Here is a 27,466-nt window from a genome sequence, read left to right as displayed (position 1 = left end):
AAAAGACATTTCTGGCAAGACAGCCTGATAATGTCCAACACCATTAGATAGGGTAAGGGGAAAATCTCATTCACATCCAGCAACTTTCGGCTGAGAAGAATCTGAACTATCTCAATGACCATTACCAGGGACATGGTAAGGATTTCAGGAGTCTTCCAGGAGTTCTTCAAAGTGTTCATTTTACTCATTTTATCTCCATTCAGGATCAGCAGTTCCACTCCCACTACATACTAGAGGCTATAGCTGAGTGTGAAGCAGTCGGTTTGAGTCAGCTTCTTTAAGTTTGTCAGATGTTGTGACTGTGTTCATGCCCCAAGTGAAGGAGTTCAAGTTTGAAAATTCAATGAAAAGTGCTTTAGTCAACTTCTAAAACCATGAAGCACTTTATACAGTGATGACCAGGTGTGTGTTGATGAGAAATAGATAGGGTTTGATCTTATCTTTTTAGGCCTTCTTTTCCATTCTATACATATATATATATATATATATGTATGATATATATATATATATATATATCATACATATATATATTCTATATAAGTAATTTAACAATTATGAATAAAAAGTAATCGATATATCATCCAGCAGTTTGTCTGCATCTCTGTGCTTCATCACATCTTGGCATGTTCTATGGCAGCCAAATTACACCCCTGCCACTGAGCATTTAGAACAGCTATTTGCCAACATACTTCCTTAATTAAAACTAGGGACTGCTCATGGCGGCTTTGGCTGAAGGGTTGAGCGGTTATCCTCCAACCAGAAGGTGGGCAGTTCGATCCCAACTGAATTGCCCCTCATAGAACCAAAAAGTGCTGCTAATAGATGCACTATATGCATGTGTTTTTGTGAATGGCAAAACTGAAATGCAATGCGCTTTGAGTGGTCATCAAGACTAGAAAAGCTCTATATAAATACAAACCAGTTTTTACAAGGATTTCAAAGAGATTTGAAGCCTACCACTCAAAACTCCTAACTGATTTTGGGTCCCATAAACAATTCTTGTATGAATCCCATGAATACTTTGTTGGAGTTTCAATGGGGGATTTGAAGGTATTATCAAACTCACCAAGAGAAGGCAAGAAAATGATGCTGCATCTTTTTGTCAGGACATTGTGTGGAGTCACATATGCTGTGTCACTGTTCTCCATAATGACTCTTGACTCAGCCGGAGTCCAGCATAAGGCTCGTCTTTGTGGTTGATGGCTTTCATTGATGAGTTGGCAAGGCAGCAGTGTTGCAGGCCGATCTATTCCATAGTATTGTAAGTAAGCACGGAGGAGGGCATTGTATTGATAGGGGCTTACCTGATTACAAATGCCTTTGTTGATGACCTTAGTCCTATTGAGCTTAAATATATATATTCACGGAGACCTGATCGTATAAATAATAATCTCATCTCTGTTGCAAAGCGGGATAGAAATCTGATTGTGTTCTAAGTAGCCTATAAATGAAGCTCCTAAATACTTTTTTTTCTACATATGAATTTCTTAATAATTCACAGTTAACGTTCAAAATAGACACTCTAAGGCTTTATCTGTTAGTCATTTAACACTGAAGAATGTAACAACTCCACAACTGTCTTTGGATCAAACTTTGCAACTAAGGTTAATTTAAACATCTCAAATTAGCATATGAAATGATTCTATTTGTGCCTTTAGTTTCATTATCCAATTAGTTTTAGATTTCACAAAGATTTGCATGACTGAGCTGCCCACATCTTGTGGAAATAAGATCCCTTATGCACAGCAGTCTTAGGTCTTACCCCCATATTTGAATGGAGTACGATAGAGTCCTCTATTATGAAAAGGACAAGGGAAATAGCTGTTAGACTGCATTTTGGAACACGACTTTCAGACAAAGTTGTTCATGTAAACCAGGATTTCATGTTTCACACAGCTAAATGTATGTCCCTGTGGGAGTTTGCCTGTGTTGTGAACTGTTTACTGCTCAGGAATAACTAGTACAATACATTTGCAATCATCTATCAGCTCTTCTGCCTTTCGAAAATGTATTGTGTTAGAAGACACTGTAATAGTGGTAAAGTCAATGATTCTACATACTACTGTGTGAATACTCTAGTAATTATGTGTTTGCTGGCCACTCATTGGGGTGATAAATTTCTAAAATGTCACTGCATTATAACTCTAAAGTGAGATTGGCTGAAAAGAATAGTTCTTTGGAAACAGGCTTTTTCCTTTTTGAGAGTGGTATGAAAAGTCTATTACTTTACCATTCTGTGAGTTGCTGTGCACCTATTTGTCATTTCATGGCCATGCAGGCTCGTGGCACTAGATGCAAACCATGAATAGTTTCAAAGACACTCAACTAAACTAAAACTAAGTGTTGGAATCAGAGGGAATGTACATCATGAATGCTGCTGGATGAAAATCCAAGACCTTTGGAGAGCCAGCTCATCAAACATTCAGATTTTATCAACAATTTAGGTTATTCGACATTATACTGCATTTACTGGGAAAGAAAACCCTGTTCACATTTTTAAATGTTTTCTCATCCTGACTCCAAATCTGTTCTTGACATGACACTGGTGTAAATCTCCTCATCTCACTCTGTGAAAGAAAGCAAACAAGTACATTGCCCAAAGGTTAAACTGTTACTTTAAGGATTAATGATTTCTACCATTGTGTCAAAGAAATGCCATACTCATGCACACATTTTCTACATTTTCCTCAATGTATTAGTCTGTCTTGGTACTTTGAAGTAGTGCTATGTACTTTATTGTATGTATAAAGTATTATGCCATGTATAATATTGAATGGCTGCTACCACCAAGGTGATGATAATGACAGGACAACCTTGGAAGCCAGTCACAAGGTTGCCTTGGTATGAAATATTTGCCTCCTCCCACTCCCACTCTATCCTGTGTAGTCTTCATTTGACTGGTGCCTCAGAGGCTGTTGTGTGAGAAAACACCCTGTTTGTCCATAACAAGGCCCTTGGACATAAGCTAACACTGGAGTTGATGTCCTGCGAATTAGAGGCATTGTACATGAACCAGGATACCTAACATAACTATGTTTCCAATGGGACTTCAAATTATTCCCATCGATGTGTTGTTGTTGATATTCAGAAAGCCTGTTGTAGTGTGCCTCATTAACACAGCTGATCTAAACACACATAATTCATACCCTGCAACATTTCAAACTGTCACTCAATTTATTACATCTATCATGTTCTACTGATGTCTGTTACTTCTGCTGTTTCTTCTGCTGTTTCTCTTATCTGGGTCTGTTTGAGAAAGCAGGTTTATCTGAGCCTAACTCTGAGCCGAACCCTAAATTCTGAGTAGATAAACCCTGAGATGGGAAACCCTGAGCTTTCAGTTTCAGAACAGTTCATCTGACCTAGTTCAACCAACCCTGATTATTTTCACTCTAATTAATGCTTGGTCATGAAGAATGGAAAACAAGCAATCATCAGTGGAGCTCTGATACTGTGATTTACCATGGTAATTAATTATGTGTTATAATCCAGTACAGCCATAAATATTAACTTGTGGCAAAAATGCACATTTATCTTTGAAACCACCAGCCGCAGGAATCAATAAGTTATTAACATGTTGACATGTTTTCGGATGCAACTTGACAAAGACACAACGTAATATTGATAACTGATGACTGATCATAAAAAAGGAAGTCTTAGTAAAGTCAGGGTTTTGGGTAATAACCTAATAGCCAGTCAGCATTTTAATCTTTTCCTGATGTAAAACTTGTGCAGATGGATATTCTCAAACACTAGGGTGAGAAAATCTGGCAGTGAGCAGGTCAGCTTCACAGTTTAAGATACCATTGTAAGTGACTCAGCGTAAGTCAACTTAGTTTCCATGATCTCAGGGTTTTAGCTCAGAGTTCATCGAGCCCACTTCCTGAAACAGGCCGCAGATTCCTGCAGGTTGTTTGATCGTAATCATGTGTGTTGTTTCCTCAGGGGGACCAAAGGGAAAGACATCAGCACCATCAAGTCACTGAGGGTTCTGCGAGTTCTCAGACCGCTAAAGACCATCAAACGTCTGCCGAAATTAAAGGTTCTGCTCCTTGACTGTTATTCACTTTATTTTGATTGATTTAACCAGGTTAATGGGGCTCTGTGGTGGTTCGGGCCGGATATTTTAATGTCATAAGAGTTTTTTCATTATAAAAATACTGTGCTTCCTTTAAATCTTAGACCCTAACCCTAATCTAACTTTAACCCCCCAACACACTGATAGTCAAAATTGGCCAGAGGACCCTGGCAACCCAGAGAATGATAATACTAAAACATATCTACCTAACATTCTCCCTACCCTGTCCAACTGATTCCTACTGAGCCACAAATATTCTCACTAATATACAGTTTAACTGTTCATTTTTTGGGGATGATTTTCAGCAGCGTACTATGCCCTTTGTACTCTTCTGGGTATATGAGGTGCTTGTGGGATTTAATCAAAATAAATCAGAGTGTGTGTGTGTGTAACGAAGGAATAGGTCAACCAGTGCAACAGTGTGGCTTGTTGATGTGTACTTTGACTCAGAGGACAGTGATGTATTAGGCTTTGTTACACACACTACTTGGTAAATATACACTTGTATTCCTGGTTTAATTCTGTACATGTTATTTGTTGAAAATCTGTTATAAATCACAACAAGTCATTAGAGCATCCCTTTCAATGAGTGCAGCAGATACAACATCAATTGTTCTTCTTAGACAGACCTTGTTGAACACAATGTCAGTAGCTCTCACTGTATTTCTGTTAAGAGACTATATCTGGCCTTCTCTCTGCCCCATCGCACCTTTATTTCTGTCATCCCTGTGTTTGAATTTTTGCAATGTGATCATGATAGCAACGGTATTAGTTGTTTGCTTTTTGCCCTGTTAACTAATATACAGTACATACTTCTGCTATGCTGTCTGAACCTACTAGCAATCTTCCCCATATTCACAGTGGCTGGCCATGTCTGGAAATTAGAGATTAAGGCCCATTTTCTCTCCCTTGGTCTCACCCCTGATGGGCCCTTCACTGAGTGTCCCCTCAAAGGGAGCCACAAGGCATAGCCAAGAGGAATACCTTCCCCTATGGATAGGGACACTACTTGTTAAGTCATCAGCGGCCAACCAACATTATTATAGTGACAACAATATCATGTTATTATATTAACAACCATTATCAACATTTTAATAGGGAAACATCTGACAACTGCAGGACAGATGGGAAAGATTGATCTATTGATCAATACACAGTGTGTTTACATCGGTTATTTCAATGTTACGCTACTTATGATCATAGAAACTTCGCCCCGAACTGAAAACATTATAACAGGAGCAGGGACGTTTTTTTCAAACTTCATTTACAGGACACAGTAGTATGTTACTCAACTTATCTTCTACTACTTGGTTTTTAGGGAGGTTGTGAAGCGGTATTGGAAGGGCTTGATAGCCACTACCCCTACATCACACAGGAAATGGGACACCACAATCGGGCAATGACACACAAAAAATGAATGGATAAGGCCAAGTGGTGGTGCTAAGGGGGGAATAGGGACAGGAAACAAGACAGACTCGGATTCCAATGTAGTAAAGAAAGTTGTGGTAAAAAAGAGCATCCTGACATCTGACTAATAATTTTCCAATTGATCCCCAAATGAATAGTGTGTGTTTGTGTGTATCCTCAGGCAGTGTTCGACTGTGTGGTCAACTCTCTGAAGAACGTGCTGAACATCCTCATCGTCTACATGCTCTTCATGTTCATCTTTGCCGTTATTGCAGTTCAACTCTTCAAAGGGAAATTCTTCTACTGCACAGACGAGTCCAAGGGGCTAGAGAAGGACTGCAAGTTGGTCTCAAATCCCCAAATTCCTCATTTCTCATTTTATTTACTTTTTAACTGTAAACCTCCAAACATTGGTGAGGTAATAACCAGACCAGACTACTGTACCTGTCGCTCCCCACTCAGCTTTATTCATGCCTTTATGTCTTCCAGAGGTCAGTTCTTGGAATATGATAATGACGAGGTAGCTGCCATGCCCAGAGAGTGGAAAAAGTATGAGTTCCACTATGACAATGTGCTGTGGGCCTTCCTGACCCTGTTCACTGTGTCTACTGGGGAGGGCTGGCCAACGTAAGTGCAGCTCCCTCTTTGATTTAAAGATATGTGTAATGCTGTCATTGTTGAAACATAACCCATTTGTGATAGATTGTACACCTGAAAAACAGGATTCGTAAATGTAACAAGGTAATGCACCTATAGGAAAGGACCATTACAAAAAGTTCCTTTAAATTTAGAAGAGGAGAAATGTTACTTAACAATGGCAAAATCTAAAATGTTAACATACTACACTGAGTGGAATTATAAAAAGTATAAAATGAATTCTCAAAGCCTAAAATGTAATGATGTACATAAGCTCAAATCCTACAAATCTTTATCTCGACCTCTAGTGGAGATCCTCGATATGTCCAGCTCTTCCAGATATGTGTGTGTAAATTAAAAAAAATGTGTTTGAAATTTTGAACATACGAGTATCTTGAATATCTCAGCCCCTGGTTCAATATGATTAGTCTCTATGAAAAGGAAACCAATCCAACAAGAAAACGCTCCAAGTTTACCGACTGATCACTAATTCAACTCAAATTATGAAGCTCAACTACTGACCTTTCAATTGTGCCCCTAATTAATTAAGCTCTGAATTAATTAGTTTCAATGGGAGCACTGCAGGACACTTATCAGCCAATTCATCAGTGACCAGCACAAACAGTGAAAGGAAAAAACAGCTGACTGGCAAAGGGTAAAGCTGATAAATTGGATAAATGTAAGTAGGCAATATATGGTTTGAGTCTAGTCATCTTAATGTACAATTTTTACATATTTTGTACACACATATATCATCATATGGAGTTCTGCCCCAAAAACCAACATGTCCATTTTAAGCCCTAGGTTTTAATTTACAATTTGAAAGATGATGGCATTTATGGAGCAGGGATATACAAAGGACAGGTGCTATGGAGTTGCATCATGGGAAGTGTAGGTCCAATTCTATTTTAACTGGCCTCTTTTTATTAATGGGAGTTTTGCCACAACTCTGCTAACTTTATTGAATTGAGTTGAGAACAGCTCTAAGATCATCTCTGGCATCTCTGATTTTCTTTTCATGATTTGGTTCTGTGCAGAAGAACAATGAACAAAAAAAGTGCTTTCTCTGAAATTCAGTTAATTACAGCTCACTTCTCATTACGTGATTGGTTCTGTGGCTACGACTATAAGATTGCTATTAAACCACAGTGTTTTAATAGCAATATCAATACTTCTAATAGATCATTTCTGCTATTAGGTAAAGTCTGCGAACTGAAAAGATTATTTTTTGAAAAATGTATTATATTTGCTGCTTTAAAAATACCTTATATTCCTAAATCGGAACATAACATTTCAGTATGTCAATATGTTCCTGTATCTCCCCATCAACCTTCATGTTGTGCTTTTCTCCTTGCAGTGTACTAAAGCACTCTGTGGATGCCACCTTTGAGGACAAGGGCCCCAGTCCAGGCTACAGGATAGAAATGTCCATCTTTTATGTGGTCTACTTTGTGGTCTTCCCTTTCTTCTTCGTCAATATCTTCGTCGCTCTGATCATCATTACCTTTCAGGAGCAGGGAGACAAGGCCTTGTCTGAGTGCAGCTTGGAAAAAAATGAGGTACAGTATACACCTGACAAACCACTTTGGGCATGAGGTTATTCTGATTTCCAGTATCTAACAATGCTGCCACATAGTTATCTCTGTTGTCAGTTTTACTTCTCGTTATTGTTGCTGGACATTATCAATTTTCATGAATGAATTTATGTGAAATATTTAATCAATGCTTGTCCTGTCATTGAGTATCTTCTGTTCTGCTGGCATAAAAATACAGAAGAAGGAGGACGCATATTCAAAGTTTCACTTCTGATTAAAATGGGGTTACATCTTCAACTATTCTGGGTCAGGGATGGGGAGCCTCTTTCCTATTAGGTCTATTTCACTTTTTATCACAGCCTTCGAGGGCCCTACATAATTACTAGTATTGATGATGAGGATGACGATGAAACAATTTTCTCAAACAAATTCTCACCTGTAATAGTACCCACAAATAAAAATGGATCTTATGTTTGTTGTTTCATCTCACGGAAGAGTGAAAACTTCTAAATTATTTTTCTGAAATTCTTCTTAGAGACAAGTTATTTGAAAAAATTTAACTTTGTCCGATCCAAGCAGCAACAAGGCTCCCTCACAAAACTCTCCCTCTGAATGAGGTCTCAGCTTCTCAGCTATTAGCTCCCTCATACAAAAACTCACTGGTGTTTTTTTTTTATTTTTTTTATCTTTGTATCACAGGCCTACTAAGTAGGCCTGTGATACAAAGATAAAAAAAAATCCTTGTAGTCCATCAAAATTGTCTTGTTAGACACATTAGCTAGTGTAAAAAAGCTTATTCAATGTATTTCTTAGGAAAAATATGAAATGTGTTACGAACTAATTTTTACCACTTGAATGAAGCTTCTGTGATCCAGTCAAAAGGAACTTCTTCAGGACAGTTTCATCTCTCACTACTGCTCTTACTCCAAGTGGTCAAAGCAGATGCCACAATGAGTCTGGTTTTGTTGTAGGTTTTCCCAGTTTTATCTCTCCAGGGTTAACAAGTGCCTGCTCATTGTAGGAATTGGAGTCTATTTTAGTAAAAGAAGCACAGAAGAAGGAAAGTTCAGGTGACACTAATCACTAAATAGAACAGAACCTTAATTAATTGAATTCCCTTTGTGGCTGCTGCGAAAAGAGTCTATTATTTATCCAAAGTTATTTAAAAAGGGCACTGTGCAGTTTTTTTTGTCTGAATAGTTCTAAATGCCAGCTGCTCACATGTATCTAAGTGTGACTTACTAGAGACGAGGGTTTGGGGGCAGTTCCTTTGAAATGATGAAGATGCACCTGATGTGGTTCCTTTCTTACAGAGGGCATGCATTGACTTTGCCATAAACGCCAAACCTCTGACGCGCTACATGCCCATGAACACGCAGTCCTTCCAGTACAGGATGTGGAAGTTTGTGGTCTCACCGCCGTTTGAGTATTCCATTATGATCATGATTGCTCTCAACACTGTGGTACTCATGATGAAGGTAAGTGCTTCTGAATGATTAGAATAATATTATGCAGACTTGATACAGTTGACCAAGCTTTTCCACATGTTTTTTTAAGTCAGGCCTGGATTTATTAGCATAGGAAAAGACTAGTTTAATATTTTGAGAATTCTTTGTGACACAGAGTTAGCGTTTGTTGTCCAACTGGACCTAATTGCAAATGGAGACATCAGTCATAAAAAGGATTTGATAATAATTTGACACTCGGAAAGCTACCAAAAAAAGAAATCCTCCAAAAAAACTGAAACTCAAACAGCAAGAAAACACACCATTACACAGGTTCTATGTCATTGATTAATATAAAAACAACAATTTATTATTGTTTTGTTGCCCAAGGCTAAGCTGAGGAGCTATTGCTGTTACTATATATTTACAAACAGAATGTGAATGAGAGTAGAATTGACCTTCTCATGTAAGTCAGGAAGAAAGCGAGTAAGATACTGTGTTTCTCAAAATGTTGAACAGTTGCTTTAAAAGTGTTGTGTCAGCCAGCAAGGACAATGTGACCGGTCAGACTGCTCTCTCAAAACACCCTTCACCCCTGTCTTTCAGTTCCATGGCGCTCCAGACCCCTATGAAGCCATGCTGAAGAACCTCAACATCGTCTTCACCACTCTCTTCTCTCTGGAGTGTATCCTCAAGATTATCGCTTTCGGTCCACTGGTGAATAACATTTGCAGAGTCTGAAAGTCCTAATTACTGGATAGAATCTAATAGATTTCATCTGCTGTTTTTCAGAACTACCTAAAGGACGCCTGGAACGTGTTTGACTTTGTCACAGTGTTGGGCAGCATCACTGACATCCTGGTGACCGAAATCAATGTAAGAGCACTGGCACCCACCCTCTCTCCACTCACCTCAACAAGGCTGAATACACCACATCCATGCAGCACTGCTGTCATGCTAATGAGCTGAGGGCAACAACAGCTCACACAGCCAGCTTGTGAGCCAGTGTTTTGTTAATAAGAAGGATGAACTATGCAGGAGCTGAGGATGGACGACTTCTTTGATTCCATACCTGAATGTGTGATTTGTTGTGTTTACTGTGTTTTAAAAATTGTTCTTTACAGTGCACCAACCTGTATATATGTGTACACTTTGACAAAGCCTTTGACATATTTACGTGTGTGTATTTGTTGACCTGTATCACTTAATGTTGTGCATTATGACTGTTCCTCTTGTTTCTCCCTCCTCTCTTCTCCCCTCTGCTGTCCTTACTTTGCTACTCACCACTTTCTCTCTCTCTCTCTCTCTCTCTCTATCTCTCTCTCTCTCACACACACACCCTCCCTCCTTTCCTTCATTTTCATCTTGTTGTTTGGCGTCATTGGTGTTCCCATATCCTGGTCCACAATTTCACTAGACAACGGTGAGTGACATTCTAAAACCATTCCCTGCTCTTAGCTCAAACAGTGTTTTAGTTCATATATATATATAATACACTAAAGAATAAGGAATATCAAGCAAATATCCAGCAAACCATTTACATACAGTTGTTAAGACTGTCACCACTTTATGTCTTATCATTATGTGTTCTGAAAATACAAAAAAACATGAGCTAATTGGAACATTAATAATTGGATTCTCTTGATCCTCTAATTCCTGAGTTCAATTAAAATAATAATCTTCATTAGTTCAATACAAAAAAAAAAATTTAAAAAACCCCATGCGGATAAAGTATATATGAAAGAAGAGAGAACAGTCTTCTTCTTCTGTCATATCTTTCCTTTTTGGAATCACAGCTGTGACGAGGCAGCTTAATGCCACTTGTCTTTTAAACTGACAACATGTTCCTCCAGCTCTCAGCAGTATTTACCATGATGGTAAAACTGACATTCAAACATTGCATCACTTTAGTATTGATGTAACCAAATTTAGCTTGATTGTGATGATTGGTTTTAAATGCATCTTGAATATGTTTATACTTGCCCAAGCATGCTTGTTAAACGGGAGCAGAATGTCACCAGTTTATCAACCCTGAATGGTTTGCTTCATGATGTCACACATGTTTGTAACAGGGCAGGCTGCTGAACCTGAGTTTCCTGCGGCTGTTCAGAGCCGCTCGGCTCATCAAGTTGCTGAGGCAGGGTTACACCATCCGCATCCTGCTGTGGACCTTCGTTCAGTCCTTCAAGGTGCCCACACACATTATCACAGGCTCACTGACAAACCGCGTGTACAGTATATAAGCATCCACATACACACTGGCTAGTTCACTTTTACAAACTTATCCAACCACATACCTGCACACAGAAACTCAAACACCCAGGCTGAAATAATTCAGAGTGGATATTAATTATTGATTGTTTGGTTTCCTATTCTCCTTTAGGCCCTGCCATATGTTTGCCTTCTGATTGCTATGCTGTTCTTCATTTATGCCATCATTGGGATGCAGGTGCGTGATGCTTCTCCGCTGAGGACACATACAGTGCACTGTTGAAATGTTGTGGTCTGAATGTAAAATATAATAAGTACATTATTAAGACAGTATGAATCAATTCCCCTCACTGTGTCTCAACTGTAGGTGTTTGGCAACATTGACCTAAATGAGGACACAGCAATCAATCACCACAACAACTTTCGCACATTCCTTCAGGCTCTCATGCTGCTGTTCAGGTAAAAGAGGCTTTGTTATACTCTACATGTCTCATCAGCTCATTAGGCTACCTTGACCGGATACAGACAGTTGTAAAGCACATTTCTCTTTGTAAATTGCTGAGATTTTCTGTATTTGTGTTCTGTTCTGGTCTTTGCTCTTCACACTGAATTAAGGTGAGTGGGCTCTGTTTGAAATTTTTAGCACTAATCAGAATTGTGTAACTTTAACTTACTTCTTTCAATCTGGTGCTAGTTTTTGATGCTTTTATTTCAAGGCTACTGTCAATCAAATGTGGCCAAACCACAGCCACACTGCTGATGAGGCAGATTAGCTGAGTGTTAAGTTCTTAATGAACAATACATAAGAATTGTTTTGAAACTTTAACATGTAGGTTTGCTTATTTAAACATCCTTACTATTTGAAACTATGGCTTTGAGATCTGTCGAGAAAACATAGAAACATTGATATGGATGCATACGCTAAAACAAATGTCAACAAACTCTCTTCAGATTCAATTGCTCTTTTTGATTAAACTTGTGTTGAGTCTACATTTTCCGACATTTTCTGCAGGAGGCATTCATTGAAATACTGCCGGTCCTTTATGTCTCTTCTGTGTTTCTGTGTTTCAATGTTTATCAGGAGTGCGACTGGTGAGTCCTGGCAGGAAATCATGTTATCGTGTTTGAGTCAACGAGCCTGTGATGAGCAATCAGGGAACCATGGGAAGGAGTGTGGCAGTGATTTTGCCTACTTCTACTTTGTCTCCTTCATCTTCCTCTGCTCCTTCCTGGTCAGTACTGAAACACAGTAGTTAAAAATTCTGCTGCTGGTTGAAATATAACTTGCCTCTACTCACATCACCTGTTGCTATTTTGTGACTAGTGTTTGCATTGGTCTGAACATACATATCTGCTAGAATGCATTTTATTGTTTAAGTTCACATTTGCCTTAAAAAAAAGCATATCATTTAATTCAAGGGAAAATAAATGTTACACATGTTCAATACCTTTGAAAGAAAATGCTTTTTTACGTACCCTACCCCCAAGAAAGGCTAGCTTTGCCACACAGTGAGTTGAACGAACATTAGAATCTAGAAATACACTTGAATGCTGCAGATTGTGCTGTAATGGATTGCTCAGCTCTTTTGAGATATTTTACTGTCACATTTCACAAATTTGTGCTGTGCAAAATATGCCATCATAAATATTATGGACATACACTAAAATAGACCTGGTCTGTAAAAATGCCTACAAATATAAACCTATCAGTCTTTATCCTCATGATAATTCAGATATTATAGATAAGAACAAGGAATCATAAGTAAAGAGAAGGCTGAGATGTGAAGCCCTCTCTCCGCCATTTTTCTTCCTGTCAACGAAACAATGCATGATGGTATATATTTCTTGGTTAGTGACTATCAGTTGCACCCTACTTGTTTCATGATGCACTGTGGGATACAATGAGTCCACTATATAGGGTATAACTACGGTGGCCCTGAGAGCTCAACGAACAGCAACTTAAGAAAACCCATGCAAGTTGACAAAACCCAAGCAAAATAAGAAAACATCTTCATCAATTTCACAACACAACACAACACATAACAGAAACGCACTGCAAATAGAGAAACGCGCAGCAAATAGAGGCGAAACGACTACGGAAGTATTTCCAGAGGACAGCTAAAAGTGATGGACACTGCTGCCACAGGAGACACAAAAAACGTCCAATACATTATACAAATTCGGTTCCACACAGGGGTCGGCAACCCAGGGCTCTGGAGCCGCATGCGGCTCTTCAGCCCTTCTGCAGTGGCTGTATGTTTACTTAACAAAACAGTTTCATAATATTAGCGTGAATGTAACGATCAACGTAAGTGAATGTCACGTACATTTTTTTTAAATCCTAATTGTATTAGGCCATCTTGAAATACCAGGAGCGGTCGATTGTGTTTGTGTGTGTGTGTGTGTGTAGCAAGCGCACACACACAGGAACCAGGGCTCCGACCCCGCCCACTCGCTCAGAAGAGGGGGCAAAATGTCTCTTCTGATAGTAAAGGTTTCAAACCCCTGCTCACTATGGACAATACATTGCCTCACAAACAGGGGCTTGCTTGTTAGCGCTGTTTATTCAGTTTAACAGGAGAAGACGGCATGTCTCTAGATCTAGATGGCCTGATACGATGATTTAAAAAAAGATTACGTTACGTTCACTAACGTTGATCGTTACATTCACATTAATATTATGAAAACTGATTTGTTAAGTTCAGTGTTCGCGAAGCATATGTACAACACTGTACTGTACAGCCACTGCAGAGGGGCTGAAGAGCCGCATTCGTCTCCAGAGCCCCGGGTTGCCGACCCCTGTGTGGAACCAAATTTGTATGATGTATTGGACGTTTTTGTGTCACCTGTGGCAGCAGTGTCCATCACTATTAGCTGTCCTCTGGAAATACTTTGGTTTGTGTTGTCGCCTCTATTTGCAGCGCGTTTCTCTATTTCCTGCGCGTTTGTCTATTTGCTGCGCGTTTCTGTAATGTGTTGTGTTGTGTTGTGAAATTGATGAAGATGTTTTTTTACTTTGCTTGTGTTTTGTCAACTTGCATGTGTTTTCTTAAGTTGCTGTTCGTTCAGCTATCAGGGCCACCGTATATAACAACTTTCACTGAGCATTCGGACAGCACAACAAAATAGCGAAATCATTATATAGTGGATAATATAGTGATTAATGAGTGATTTTGGACATAGCCAATAGCAGAGCTTCACTATTGGCTTCCATCTCCTTCTATCCTTAGTCGTCCTCTGTTAGCTTTCTGTTGCTTGTTGTTTTTATGGACACAAACCAACAGCTAGAGAGAGCAATAAGATCTCAATGTACCCACTGGAGGTAGAAACAGGTAGAACTATGATCAGGTAAAATCCCTACTACTCACAATCTGAATGCGAGATCCATTTCAAGGCCAGTTGTAAATAGTGTAAACTCAACCTTATATCTGTGTTCCAGATGCTGAATCTATTTGTGGCTGTTATCATGGATAACTTTGAGTACCTAACCAGAGATTCCTCCATCCTGGGACCTCATCACCTTGATGAGTTCATCCGGGTTTGGGCCGAGTATGACCCAGCTGCATGGTATGTTCAAATCTCCCTCTGTGCCCCAGAGGATATTACACAAAGTAAAGTGGAGAGAATAGACCTCGTAACCTTACTCCTCTCTTACCCCTTTTGTGAATTAGGTCATTTGATGAGGCCTCATATACAGGCCTCACTCCTTTATCCTGTTGTATGCAGTCAGCCCACTGATGATCACTGTTTTATCTTAAGATGTCTTGAACGTTTGTTTATTTATGTGCTTGTTCTTTTCCACAGTGGACGGATTTCCTATAAGGATATGTACAATTTGTTACGGGTTATCTCACCCCCCCTTGGCTTAGGGAAGAACTGCCCTAATAGGGTAGCATACAAGGTTTGCAAATATCAGACATCTCCGTCACCAGGGTGCTTTGTGTACCTCTACACCAAGAAACGTTTAACTGAATGGCTGTGCACCGATGAATTCGCCTCAAGTCTAGCACCTGCCCCTCCAAACTGACTGGCTTTGGTTAATGATGCCGGAGTGGAAACAAAGCTTTCAATGCCACGGCATTGTCCCAACATGCCGCCTGTCATGCCTACTTTCTCCAGTCTAAAATGTTTAGATGGCAGACATGTTTCACTTTCCATTATTATCACGTTCAACAGTTTTAAAAAGAAACGCAGAATTGAAAGAAAGACTCTTGAAAAGTTCTTCAAGTCTTTGACAGAAAAAAGTCTTTAACTAAGAAAGTGTAAGCGTCATTCAGAGCTTTAAAACAGCTGAATCAGGTATAACTCCTTATGGAGACTGGTTGATCCTTCTATGTAGACACATTCTAGTGGAAAGTCAGGCTATGAGCCAAAGCCCCAAACAAGCTCTTGGGCTGGCATTGAAACCTTTGTCTCTGTGTGTCCTGGTTGAAGTACCAGTGGGATGTTTGCTAGCATGACCAGGCAGACATTCCTGTTATGATGCTGTCATTTATCTTCCCTCTCATCAGCATCCTGTGTGCCAGGTCCATGCACCCACCTTTCTTCTCTCACCTCCTCCCTCTCCCACCAAACTCACTCTTTACCATTCCATCTTTCCTCTCAGGGATCCTGAGCTCCACAGTGATGCATCCCCGAGCCCCGACTCTGTGGCCGAGGATGATATTCACATTACATCTCACTTGTGGAAATCTATTAACAACAGATTTCTGTTTTTCCTTTCCATTATTCTCTTATTTTTTGATTTCTTCCCTTTACTCCCATCCTACTCCTCTGACTTCCCATCCTTCTCTGTTTGGGTTTTGTTTATTCTTGGTTTCCTTCCCTGTGAAGTGGGCGAATCAAGTACCGCGATATGTATCAGATGCTGCTCCACATGTCCCCACCCTTAGGTTTGGGAAAGAAATGTCCACCAAGAGTCGCCTACAAGGTAGACCCCCTTCCTCCTCTACCTTCTACCCTGTGCTCAACAACCTTTCTTCCACTGGCCTAAACTCAAGCCAGTGTCTGTGCTCTGCAGTCCTTGTTTCTTCACTTTGCTTTTGCTAGTATTCTGATATATTTTGGTGTAAGCCCCTACCTTATCTTTACTTTCTTTAATGTTCCATTGAGCATAGCTGCCTGTGTAGGCTAATAACCATCACTAATGATAATAACACATAGAGCTTAATGAAAAAAGAGTTTAAAACATTAAATATTGTGTTTATGGAGGAAATTTGCTCAGATGACACTATTTTCTGTTAAATGTATGTCCTAGTTGGGGTTTTATTTTGTGGAGCAGTGAGTGTGTGGGGGGTTGCGTGAGTGGAATGTTGTGTGTGCGGCTGTGTGTGTGTGCGTCGTGAATGCGTAGCTTCTGTTGCTTTTCTGTACATACGATTATTTCTGTATCTCTATGCTTTCCTCTTGCTGGTTCTGTCTTTCCTGCACTTTCCCTCTCATTCTTTCTCACATTTCATTTCAGTCTATCCACTGATATATATATATATATGTATATATGTGTGTATGTTTGTTTGTGTGTGTGTGTGTGTGTGTGTGTGCGTGAGTGTTTGAGTGTGTTTGTGTGTGTGTGTTAAAATGTTATTGCTGCACAGCACTGAAAGATATGTCACAGGTATTTTGATTTGATGTATTGTTTGCGGAATATTGATTTAGATGAATGAGCTGCCTGATATGAATATGTAATGTGTATCTGGATGTCTTATTAGAATTTGTAAAAACACATGTTCAGGCATTTGATAATGTTTATCATATGTCATCAACATGTAGTGATGGTCATATTGTGATCAGTTCAGATCTCGCTGTAGGACTAGCAAGCTTCACTATTAGTCACAGCAGCATAGTAAGCCTATAGCAAGGATACATATATTAATGAAGTCCTGCATTCCAGGCAAGTAGCATGCATGTATCCTGATGCATGGAACAATTAACACTCAAATGGTACCTATTCCACAAATGTTTTCCCAGGCCTTCTTTTGGATTCCATAGACGAACCATTAGATGAAAATAAGTTAAAAAAAGTCTGTATAGCTAAAAGTTGAACAAATTCAGATATTACAAAGATTAGTTTTTTTATTTAGTTTAAAAAATGTGTAAATTCCTTCTTGTCTTAAGTGTGTACAGAAATCCGTCTTTCAGGGCCTGTGGTTGATGGCGGCAGAATGCTGTCAGCTGTTTTTATGCGTCATGTGACCCTTGACCATCCACATTGTTCACTGAAAACTTAAATAATTGACCTACCTAAGAATAACAATCCATGTTGAGATCTACACACAAGTACAATCCCTGTGATGACACCAGCTGTCAAAGCAAAGGCAAAAAGTCTGTACAGTATCCAGATGCAGGTTACATATTGTTACCAGGTTGAATTTGCAATAATTCCCTCTAGACACAATGTTGCGGATCCACAATTTCAAGATTTTCTCAAAGTCAAATAAATTTTATCTTTAGACAGCTACTCGTCTCTGGGAAATGTGGGTGTGCAGCCTGTGGTGGTGTTTGCCTCTATGTGTGGGTGACAGTGAGACCATATGTAAATGACCATGGTTTTACACATGTGTAGGTGTCTGTGTGTTTGCCTCTCAGCTCTCCATCTCCGTCTCATTCTGACGCTAGTATTTCTTACTCTCTGCACTGCCACTGAGAGCACTTGTATATGAATGCTTTTTGTGTTCAGGGGAGCTCAACTCTTTCAGCAGCAATCCCACATCAGGTGTGGATCTAGGGGTGTGCATCTAGGGGTGCCATTAGTCCTATATGAATGAACCAAGTCTTCCTGCTAAGGCTGCCCAAGCTTGGTGGAATGGACTAGTGTATTATTGCTAGCTGCCACATACAGTACATGTTGCGCAAACGTAAACTCGTCAACTCTAAGTCTATGATTGTTAGGTTGGCAACCACAGAGTCGAGCTCCTGCGACTGCCGAGGCACCTTCATGGTTATGCGTTACATGCCTTCTCTCACCTTTTTTTCGGTCAATGTCAGTCTTGCACCAGTGCACTTTGACTTGCAGCGTAGTGCATACCATAGCCAGTAGCAGTGAATGTGTATGTCTAGCTTGTCTCCTTTGTGCGTACTTGTAGAGAAGGCTTTTTGTGTGCTGAGCAGTAACAATCATCAATGCGGCCAAACTAGAGACATTCAACCAAATTTTGCAAAGGGGACCTCTATGCTAACATGGGCCGTGGAGGGTATTGGATCACAGCAGCACACAGATTGATTTCTCTGGGTGGATTGTATGTTCTCTTTGGGTTGCTTGTTATCACTTTGTGATCTAATGTCTATCTGTCATGACTCATCTCCTCTTCTTAGCGTCTCGTCAAGATGAACATGCCCATCGCCGATGACAACAGCGTCCACTTTACCTCCACCCTGATGGCCCTGATTCGAACCGCCCTGGACATCAAACTGGCCTCAGGTCAGAGAAACGCAGCACACATTATAAGTAGACTATAAATAAATAGATCAATCTGAAGGCAGTGCAGAAATGTAGCTTGGAGCCAATGTCAGGTGATACATGTCTGGTGATCACAAGTGGAAGGTGCTAAGTACAGGAAGTGCGAACAAACCCAAAAAATCAAAACTTGATTGGGTCTTTGGAAGGTAATATCCGATGTTAGTACATAAAGTTCTCCACTTGTGATTGGATTGCTCGAGATCTGTGCACTTTAATTATAAATGAGATTAAAAGTCTGTCTCTCCATCTGTGGATCTCTAGGTATGGTAGGTCAGCGCTTGTCTGATGCTGAGCTGAAGAAGGAGTTGTCCACTGTGTGGTCCAGCCTCTCACAAAAGACCATGAACCTGCTGGTGACGCCACATAAAGGTAAGTTTTAACATGTCGTTTTTTACACCAAAAGATACATCTTGAAACTCATTAAGTTAATAGATTGGATGATGCATTTCGATATACAGATAAACTTTTTTAAATGACAAAACAAGAAGTTACTGTAAAATGTTACTGTAGAGTCTACAGCAATTTGTTACAGTGCAGGGCTGTTACCATGGTGACAGTATTTAATGAGGCATTGTTGCTGCTTTAGTTTTACACAAGGTGGTTCAGGTTTGCCCTCCTCCGCCTCATCTTGACATTAAATCAAGGGAGTAGGTTTGATTTGGACATTGGTGGGGTCCGTGGGATATGAAAGTGCTTCCTAAAGTTGATAGGTTTTTTTTGTATTCGCAATGATAATTGAAAAAAAAATTCAATAAATCGGCTTAATTAACATGTTTATAATGCATATCTGAATATCAAAAGAGAATATGCATTCTGTAATGTTATAGGTTAAAGCAACTAATGAAAGAAAATGAGTCAACTTAGAAGAGTTTTCAACTTTACTCTGGTGCAACTGTAAACAACATCAACAACATTGTAAATAAATAGTTTTGAAATAATACAACAGCAGGTGTATCACTAAATGTACAGGTCAGTATAATTTCCTGCTGGGCATTTCTTCCTCCAGTGCCCATGAGCCAGCTGCAGGGTCATCAGCCAGGAATCACTAATACTAACATATACACAGATTAGTGTCCATTGTGCTCTTCATATTTGAAAGAACCAAACACATGCCTACGTCTTTCTGTAACAGAAATGAACTGCTGATAGATTTCTTTAAGGTCAATGTTGTCCAGTGTCTCCTGATGGACATGGCACACTGCAAGATTGTTCAATCTGACTTGAGTCATGGTGGTTCTCAGCCATGTTTTAAGCCTCCTGAGAGCACTGAAACTTCTTTCAGCCTCAGCTGATGCAACTGGTATAACTAAAAGCAGCCTGATAAGGGAATCAACCTGATCAAACAGACCTCTCACTTCAACTGTCAATCCTCTCATTATTTCTGCCACTTCAACACTAGATTTGACAGTGTATTTGGACCTAAACATGGCTAGTTGGACCTTTAGTATGTCCCTGTTCAGCTCTGGGTACTGATCTACAATGTCATTCACTTCTCCAGTAAGGCAGAGTTTCCTCCAGCTTTTGCAAGACATTTAGATCTGGTTGGTTGAACCTCTCCTCAAACTGAATGTGCACACTATCAAGCATTTTATAGAACTCTGTTCTATAATGCTCCTCTGCTGACTTGGGGATGTGCTGGCTTGCTTCACTCGTGAATCGTTTTGGTGGCTTTCTTTGGTGAGGAATCTGAATGGGCTCAATCCCAAGGGAGTCAACCATAGCCACTGCTTTCTCAAAAACCTCATGAAAGCTCTCCTTATTTCTTTTGGCATGTACAGTAGATTTCACACACTGTATGGCACTTCTCATACCTGCAACAGTTTCAGTCCTTTTTTGAAGGGATGTGTTCAGACACTCCAGCTCCTCTATCACTTCTAATGCCAGACAAAGACCAAGTACCGTTTTCCCTTTCTCAAACCTCTCACGCAGACCATTTGCTCTCATGCCTGTGTTTGACCCACTTGATGCCATCTCCTCCAAGCTAGACAAAACACGTTCATACTGAGACAGCACCGCTCTGATAGCTTTGCCCCGCACTGTCCACCTGGTTGGACAAAGTGGTCTGAGTGATTTTAATGGTACCTCTGAACTTATGGCTTTGGAAAATATGTTCTTGAATTTTCCTGATTGCTTGTTTAATGTGCCAAGCTCATGCACCCACTGTAAGGAATCATTGATCAAGGGACTGGCTCTGCATGCAGACTGCGTAATCAGGTTAAGACAGTGTGCCCCACAATGCACATACAACGCTAACGGTTGCTGTCTCTTCAGTTCTGCTTGTGCTCCAGAATATTTGCCTGACATATTAGCAGCACCATCATATGTCTGGCCTCTTAACCCAGAAATGGGAATATTGAGCCTCAAGAGGACATCCTCAGCCATTCTTGCAATCTCTACTCCAGTAGTACCAGGGACGTCATACAAACCAATGAAAACCTCCCGTGGTACCAGGTCATGGTCCACATATCTAAAACAAATAGCCTCTTGTTCTGTTCCTGTGACATCTTGTGTGCCATCAATGATGAGTGAATACTGCAAAACTGGTAGCATCTGGATGGATTGTGCAATACTCCTGACAATACAGTTTCCTAGCATCTGCAAAACCTCGTTTTGCACTTGAGGAGAGGTATAGTCATGACAGCGAGCTAACCAAGTACTGAGACGTACATCATCCCTGGCTTTAAATTTCAGAAGTTGAAATAGATTCTCTCTTGAAAATGGAGGAGCTTGTGTGGCAGCTGTTGAACTGGAATGTAATTTGGGTGAGGTTGGTTTGGTTTGTCCAGAATATCTTCTTGAATGCTGACACTCTCCCTGACCCTATCCTTGGCACTCTCCCTGCTGCTCTCTCCATTTGGATCAGTTTCCTAAGAAATCACAGTATACATTTGACCACGCTGTAGCAACTACTGCAAACACACTATTAATATAGGCCTATTGTTATTCAGGTCATAATCAGACTATTATTTGACACAATGCTGAATCTCATGACTAACATATTAATCATTATTGAACCTCACCTGTGATTTTCCAGCCTCTCTTCCATCTCCTCCAGCCTCTCCTTCTCTAGCCTCTCCTTCATCTTCTACAGCATCTCCTCCTCTGTCTCCTTCTCTATCCTCTCCTCCAGTCTCTCCTTCTCTATCCTCTCCTCCAGTCTCTCCTTCTCTATCCTCTCCTCTATCCTCTCCTCCTCTATCTCTTCCAGTCTCTCCTCCTCTATCTCCTCCAGTCTCTCCACTGTCTGTCACCTGACAGAAGTATGTTGATGCATGACATATGAACAGATATATTAGGGTACATACATGGGTTTAGAGGCGGGACTTCTATCAGAGACTGATTTTTAACCCTTTGTGTACTATAATTATTGCCTAAACAATACGGACAGCGGGTGTATTATTGGTAGTGACTACACAGTAGAGGCTGGATTTTGGTAGGGTCGGGACCCTACCGTCCCTATATAATCCTACGCCCTTGCATTAAATTATGCAATTGTATGTATTTTAACATATCAAATTGCATCTACAACCACTAGAAGAGTACAGGGCTGAAGTCATACAAGGACACAATACAGAGCAGTGTCAAAGTCGTGTTCAGGCCAGCCTCTGTCCCACTATAGTTGTCTGTGGGTCAGTGCAGACTCTCATTGACTATTTCTTTCATGGCTCTGAAAAAACTCTAGTAAGCAGTTAATATAAGGAATTCAATTATATGTGATTTTGTGTCGTTAATTAAATCTTTTTGAATTTGTATCCCTAAATTCACTTGCTCTCTTAGTTAATTTATATTTCCTGACTGTTTAGCTATGATATCTGCTGCTTAAATGTTTTTATGGTTGGTATGTATGACCTTACCACAGCCAAGGGCCCAGTCATGGACTGGCCCTTTAACTGATAATATTGCAGTAATAGATCATTTTCGACATTTCCACCAATTCCCAGGGAATACTGACACATTCTTGATGAAAGAAACTAACATATTTAGAGGACTGGTTTCAATGAGTTTGGGAGATTTAGTGAAACTTGATTGACTCTACTGTGTGCCTTGTATTTACAAATGTCAATGGAATTTTAGAAAGGGCTTTTCTTTCTGGTGGGGGGTGTTCAGGTTTCACTTCAGCTCTCACTAATTGTAAAACAAACTGAAAACATCTGTGTTGGGACCAAAATCCCCCTTTATTCACTAGATTACCCTCTGCTATTTTATTTGAGAATCCTGCTTCTGGTGTATACAATCGTATACTGTAAATTGTCATCTACAATTTCACAACAGAAGGACAAAACATTCTGCTCTCAATCCCACATGAAGTGCATCGTGTAGGAGTAGATTACCATTGTATTACTCTTCAAATGTCCATCCATCTATCCATCCATCTATCCATCCATCCATCCATCTATCATCTATCTATCTATCTATCTATCTATCTGTCTCTGTATCATAAAAAGCTGTGTGACATCCAACAAACACCAAAAACGTTGATGTTAACTCTATATAAAAATCCATCATGACCAATATTCTTTTATGCTGTCTCTCATAAAATATGTCAGAACATGTTCTTGTTCTCAACATAGAGACCCTACATGATCTGCTACCTTCTTACATTCTCTTCAATTTAAGCATTTTAAGTTTAAAGATATTTGAGTTCTGAAGGGTTTGTATTTCAAGCAGTTTGATAGATAGATGCTAAGGTGAGAACATATACAGTATGTTATTGTGTGAGTACCTGTGTTATGTGTCCATCCATAGAAGTCCATGCAAATGACACTGCAGACTTTGCAGCTTTAGGCTTTTGCTGCCACCCTTTGGTGAGAAGTGTTCACCGATTATACCCAGAGGCATTTCTAGGTATTTTGTTCTCTCATGATGCTTGTTTTGTTTACTTTAGAAATCCATTTTAATTACATTCTGCGAATCACACAAATCACTCACAGTAAGACGTCTCCTCCCTTAAAACTAAACCATTACGGAGGCAAGCAGGCAAATAGAGATGAATGGAGGGTGGATGAATGAGTCAGCAGATTCCCTCTCTCCATCCTCTCCACCTTTCTCACATCGTTTCTTGTCTCCTCACCTCCTAAGCCAACGAACTGACGGTAGGGAAGGTTTATGCCGCCCTGATGATCTTCGACTACTACAAACAGAACCGAGCGAGGAGGCTGCAGCTGAAGCAGCAGCAACAGAACGCATCAGGCTCCCAGGTACAACATCTAAACCGCACATACTGACTGCACACAGGCACGCACTCACTGACATGCACTGAAGCACACCCACATTGGATGCAGTATTTAAACCTGTACGCATGTGCCACATTACATTGGGTTTGCAAATATTGATACACACTTTGATTGTGAGACGGCATGCAAAGAAGATGCTTTTGTATCCACTTACTATTCAGTGGTGGATCACAAAACTTTTCATCAGCTTTCACAATTGAAAGTTTTCAGAGTAAAAGCCCCCAGTGATTGGTTACCTATGAAAACAGTTAATATTAAACGCACACTTACACGTCACAGCTATAGATGAATATGTATTTGGCTGCTCATTGGCAGTTATTTGCAACCTTGCACACCTACTGCACAGCTGTTTGTTTCTGCATACACAAACCCTCAAACAGAGGCACACATGCCCGACATACATGCATGAGTGCGGAAAAAATATATTGTGGCTCCAGACTCCACATCGGAGTTCCCCCCCCGCTGTGCGATCTGGGCCCAGCAATATTCTGCTTGCTGCTTCTGAATGTCTTCAGCATGTTGCCATCCATCTCTTCTCTACAGTGCAAGGTCGGGGCTCTGTTTAAGCCATTGCTGCCTCTGACTCACATGCAGGAGAAAGACCTGCCTATGATGTTTAACAGTGTGGAGCCTCCAAGCATTCTTCTGCCCCAGCAGAAATCCGATGGCAATTCGCAGCCACAGACCAGACCTAGCTCCAACTCCCTCAACAACGGAGTCACGCAGTAAGTTCATGCTCCGGGAAGGGAAACTTTATTTTAACATCCAAGCTGAAAGTGACTTTATTTACCCAACCTACCTAGCAAAAGACCGGGGGCCAGCTTTACCTTTTGAATCTGTATGTATTGTGAGAGATTTACTAAGATAGCAGAAACTGCTGGGCCGGTTCAGGGACTGACCTCAACAGAAGGTGAAGGAGAGCACAAAACCAAACTTAAGCAATGGTATTTCTTTTCTGAAATCAACTATCTCAGTAAACAGATCTGCATCAAAATTCAATTGGTTCTTCCTTTTACCATACCACATCCTTCTACTAAAGCTTATGGAAATCCATCTAGTTGTTTTTTGCATTTTTGCATACAAACAAACAGCTAGAAGAGCACTCAGTAGGGATCATAACTCTGCCCAGGCCCCACAGTCCACTTTAATTCAATCAAGCTGCACCAAATTGAACACAGTTGTCACTGAATATAACTGACTCCCTGGGAAATTTGTTAAATGTCAAACATTTCCTTATTTGTCAAATTTGAAAGAAAATTAACAGAATCCTTGGATCCGTACCTAAATATACTGGGTTCTCTCCTGAGCCATACCACATCCTTCCACCCTGTTTTGTGATGATCTGACCAGTAGTTATAACTAGTAATTTAGTTTACAAACAAACAGACAGCAGTAAAACATCACCTGCACCCGCACAGTTAACCGTGTCTCCAGTCTTTGGTACTTTTTGAGAAATGCACTACTATACATCTGCGTCTGAAAAACTGATGCAAAAGCAGCTGGGTTTATAAACCAAGACAAGAACTTCCAGTCAGGCTTACAACATCTCAACCAATCAGTAAGATGTGTTTTAAAACTTGAATACTATATTGATAACACCAAAAGTAACTTCTACTTTGCCCAGACTGACAATAAACGACTCCACTGAATCTATTGTACATCTGTGAGCTACCTCCTCACCATGATCGTTGCTCTTTAACACAAAGCTATAGAGGCCCTCCAGGACAAAGTACATACAAGACAAAAATCACAAACATTAAGAGAAATATGCTACGGCACACCGGTCCTTATTGTTTATTAACAGGCTGTACTGTCTCTGCACCTTTTTGTTTATAGATGTTCATTTATATTTAGATGTAGTGATTTATCGATGCAGACTAACCTCTGGTCCACAGAGGTGTTGTTAAACTGTCCAATATAGCATGTATTCATTATGTATTCAGCTTTGCCTTCTGACAAACTGACAGCAACAAATCATATATCACAACCCTGAGACCAAAGAGAATTCTAAAATATTTTAAAAAAAAAACAGCGGGTGATTTAGAAAAAAAGGGTACAGTGGTCGTCCTCCAACCAGAAGGTAGGCGGTTCAATTCCAGTCTTCCCCATCTGCATGCTGAAGTGTCCTTGGGCAAGATACTGAATCTCTAAAATGGCCTCTCATAGATGTTAAGCGTACTTATTGTAAGCAGCTTTGGATAAATGTGTCTGCCAAATGACATGTCATTTCATGAAGGCAGCATCTCTGGAACACCTTGAAGAAATTTCTTAAAAAATTTGAACAATTTACACTTAGATTCAGAGATCAACTGATTCGATTTCAGTGGTCAAAGCTCATGTGGACCTCATTTTATGTAGACTGATATTGCACTGGTTGGCAGAGGCAAACAACAATAGTGTTGCTGTTGTACTTGTATTTCCATTTCTGGATTTGGAGTTTTTCCTCATTAATGTTAGTGCTTTCTCCTCTGTGGGCTTTGTCCTTAGGGGCCACCGTACAAAAATAATTACCATAGGGTATATTTCGCACTGGATGACTGTGACTGATCGTGGTGACTCATCAAAACATGTTTATGTTGTGTTGTTGTATAATCGCAAGGCCTAATTCCAATCTGAACAGTGTGGATGTCAGAAGCCTCCAGGGTAGGAACCCTTTGTACTATATAAGAGAATCATACATCTTCTTTGACAGTAGCAGAGTTTGCCATCCTTATCCTGTATCTGTATGGATACCTTCTCTAATGAGGAGGTTTGCTGCAGGGGTTTGTAACCTGTACTGTCTGTATTTTACTTTTGGCAGTACATACAGAAGCTCTTAAGATCAGGTGAAACATCCATAAGACTATACTCGAATATACTCTAGACTAGATCAGAACACATACATGAACCAATTGCACTGACAATGTAACAACATATCACCATGTATCAGAGGAAGAGGCTCACATATCAGGACATTTTCAATGTTTGTTTTTACTGGGTAATTTAGTGTGTCATTCAAAATCATTCTTACATTTTATGTCAATTATTGTCTAACAGCTGTGTAACTACTACAGTGGATTCACACAAGCAATATTAATTAAAATGTTCAGATGTTATCAGTTATAAGTTACATTTGAGGGTCTGCAGAGGGCAAATGTAAACTTGTTTGCTAGGATTCACATTTTTCATTATTATTATGATTATTATGATTATTATCATTATAATGCACAGCTGTGACTGCTGTAACACACAGGCCTGGTCCCGATCTCAACATCAAGGCATCATCTTCCTGGGTGATGGAGAAACCCAAGGAGGGGCCCCGAGCTAAGAGTAAAAGAAGCATGTCCAGGGGCCCATCAGAGGATACACCAGACACTGCCATCATTCAGGTACCGTCCAACACATGTATTTACAGACGTGAGATCGTCAAGACGCACTGGGGACACATTTGAGATCCAGTCTTACAGACCACACGCTGCGGAGGT

The 27,466-nt window shown here is 40.1% G+C and overlaps 1 protein-coding gene across 1 annotated transcript in view; it reads left to right on the top strand.

The window, feature by feature from the left end:
• Positions 1–27,466, top strand: part of cacna1ba (calcium channel, voltage-dependent, N type, alpha 1B subunit, a) — a 138,720-nt gene that overhangs the window by 98,601 nt on the left and 12,653 nt on the right. The window contains exons 28-46 of the mRNA XM_062384871.1: positions 3,946–4,042; positions 5,667–5,827; positions 5,975–6,112; positions 7,479–7,680; positions 8,970–9,134; positions 9,708–9,818; positions 9,894–9,977; positions 10,519–10,524; positions 11,174–11,290; positions 11,485–11,550; positions 11,680–11,771; positions 12,394–12,544; positions 14,752–14,879; positions 16,146–16,242; positions 18,624–18,729; positions 19,030–19,137; positions 23,848–23,966; positions 24,546–24,727; positions 27,235–27,370. Coding sequence (XP_062240855.1) covers positions 3,946–4,042; positions 5,667–5,827; positions 5,975–6,112; positions 7,479–7,680; positions 8,970–9,134; positions 9,708–9,818; positions 9,894–9,977; positions 10,519–10,524; positions 11,174–11,290; positions 11,485–11,550; positions 11,680–11,771; positions 12,394–12,544; positions 14,752–14,879; positions 16,146–16,242; positions 18,624–18,729; positions 19,030–19,137; positions 23,848–23,966; positions 24,546–24,727; positions 27,235–27,370 — 2,266 coding nt within the window. The remainder of the gene's footprint in view (positions 1–3,945; positions 4,043–5,666; positions 5,828–5,974; positions 6,113–7,478; positions 7,681–8,969; positions 9,135–9,707; positions 9,819–9,893; positions 9,978–10,518; positions 10,525–11,173; positions 11,291–11,484; positions 11,551–11,679; positions 11,772–12,393; positions 12,545–14,751; positions 14,880–16,145; positions 16,243–18,623; positions 18,730–19,029; positions 19,138–23,847; positions 23,967–24,545; positions 24,728–27,234; positions 27,371–27,466) is intronic.

The sequence above is a fragment of the Platichthys flesus genome, chromosome 3 (assembly GCF_949316205.1).
Source record: "Platichthys flesus chromosome 3, fPlaFle2.1, whole genome shotgun sequence".
NCBI classification, from domain to species: Eukaryota; Metazoa; Chordata; class Actinopteri; order Pleuronectiformes; family Pleuronectidae; genus Platichthys; species Platichthys flesus.
The sequence above is the reverse complement of the archived record's forward strand: the minus strand, read 5'-3'. Positions and strand labels throughout refer to the sequence as shown.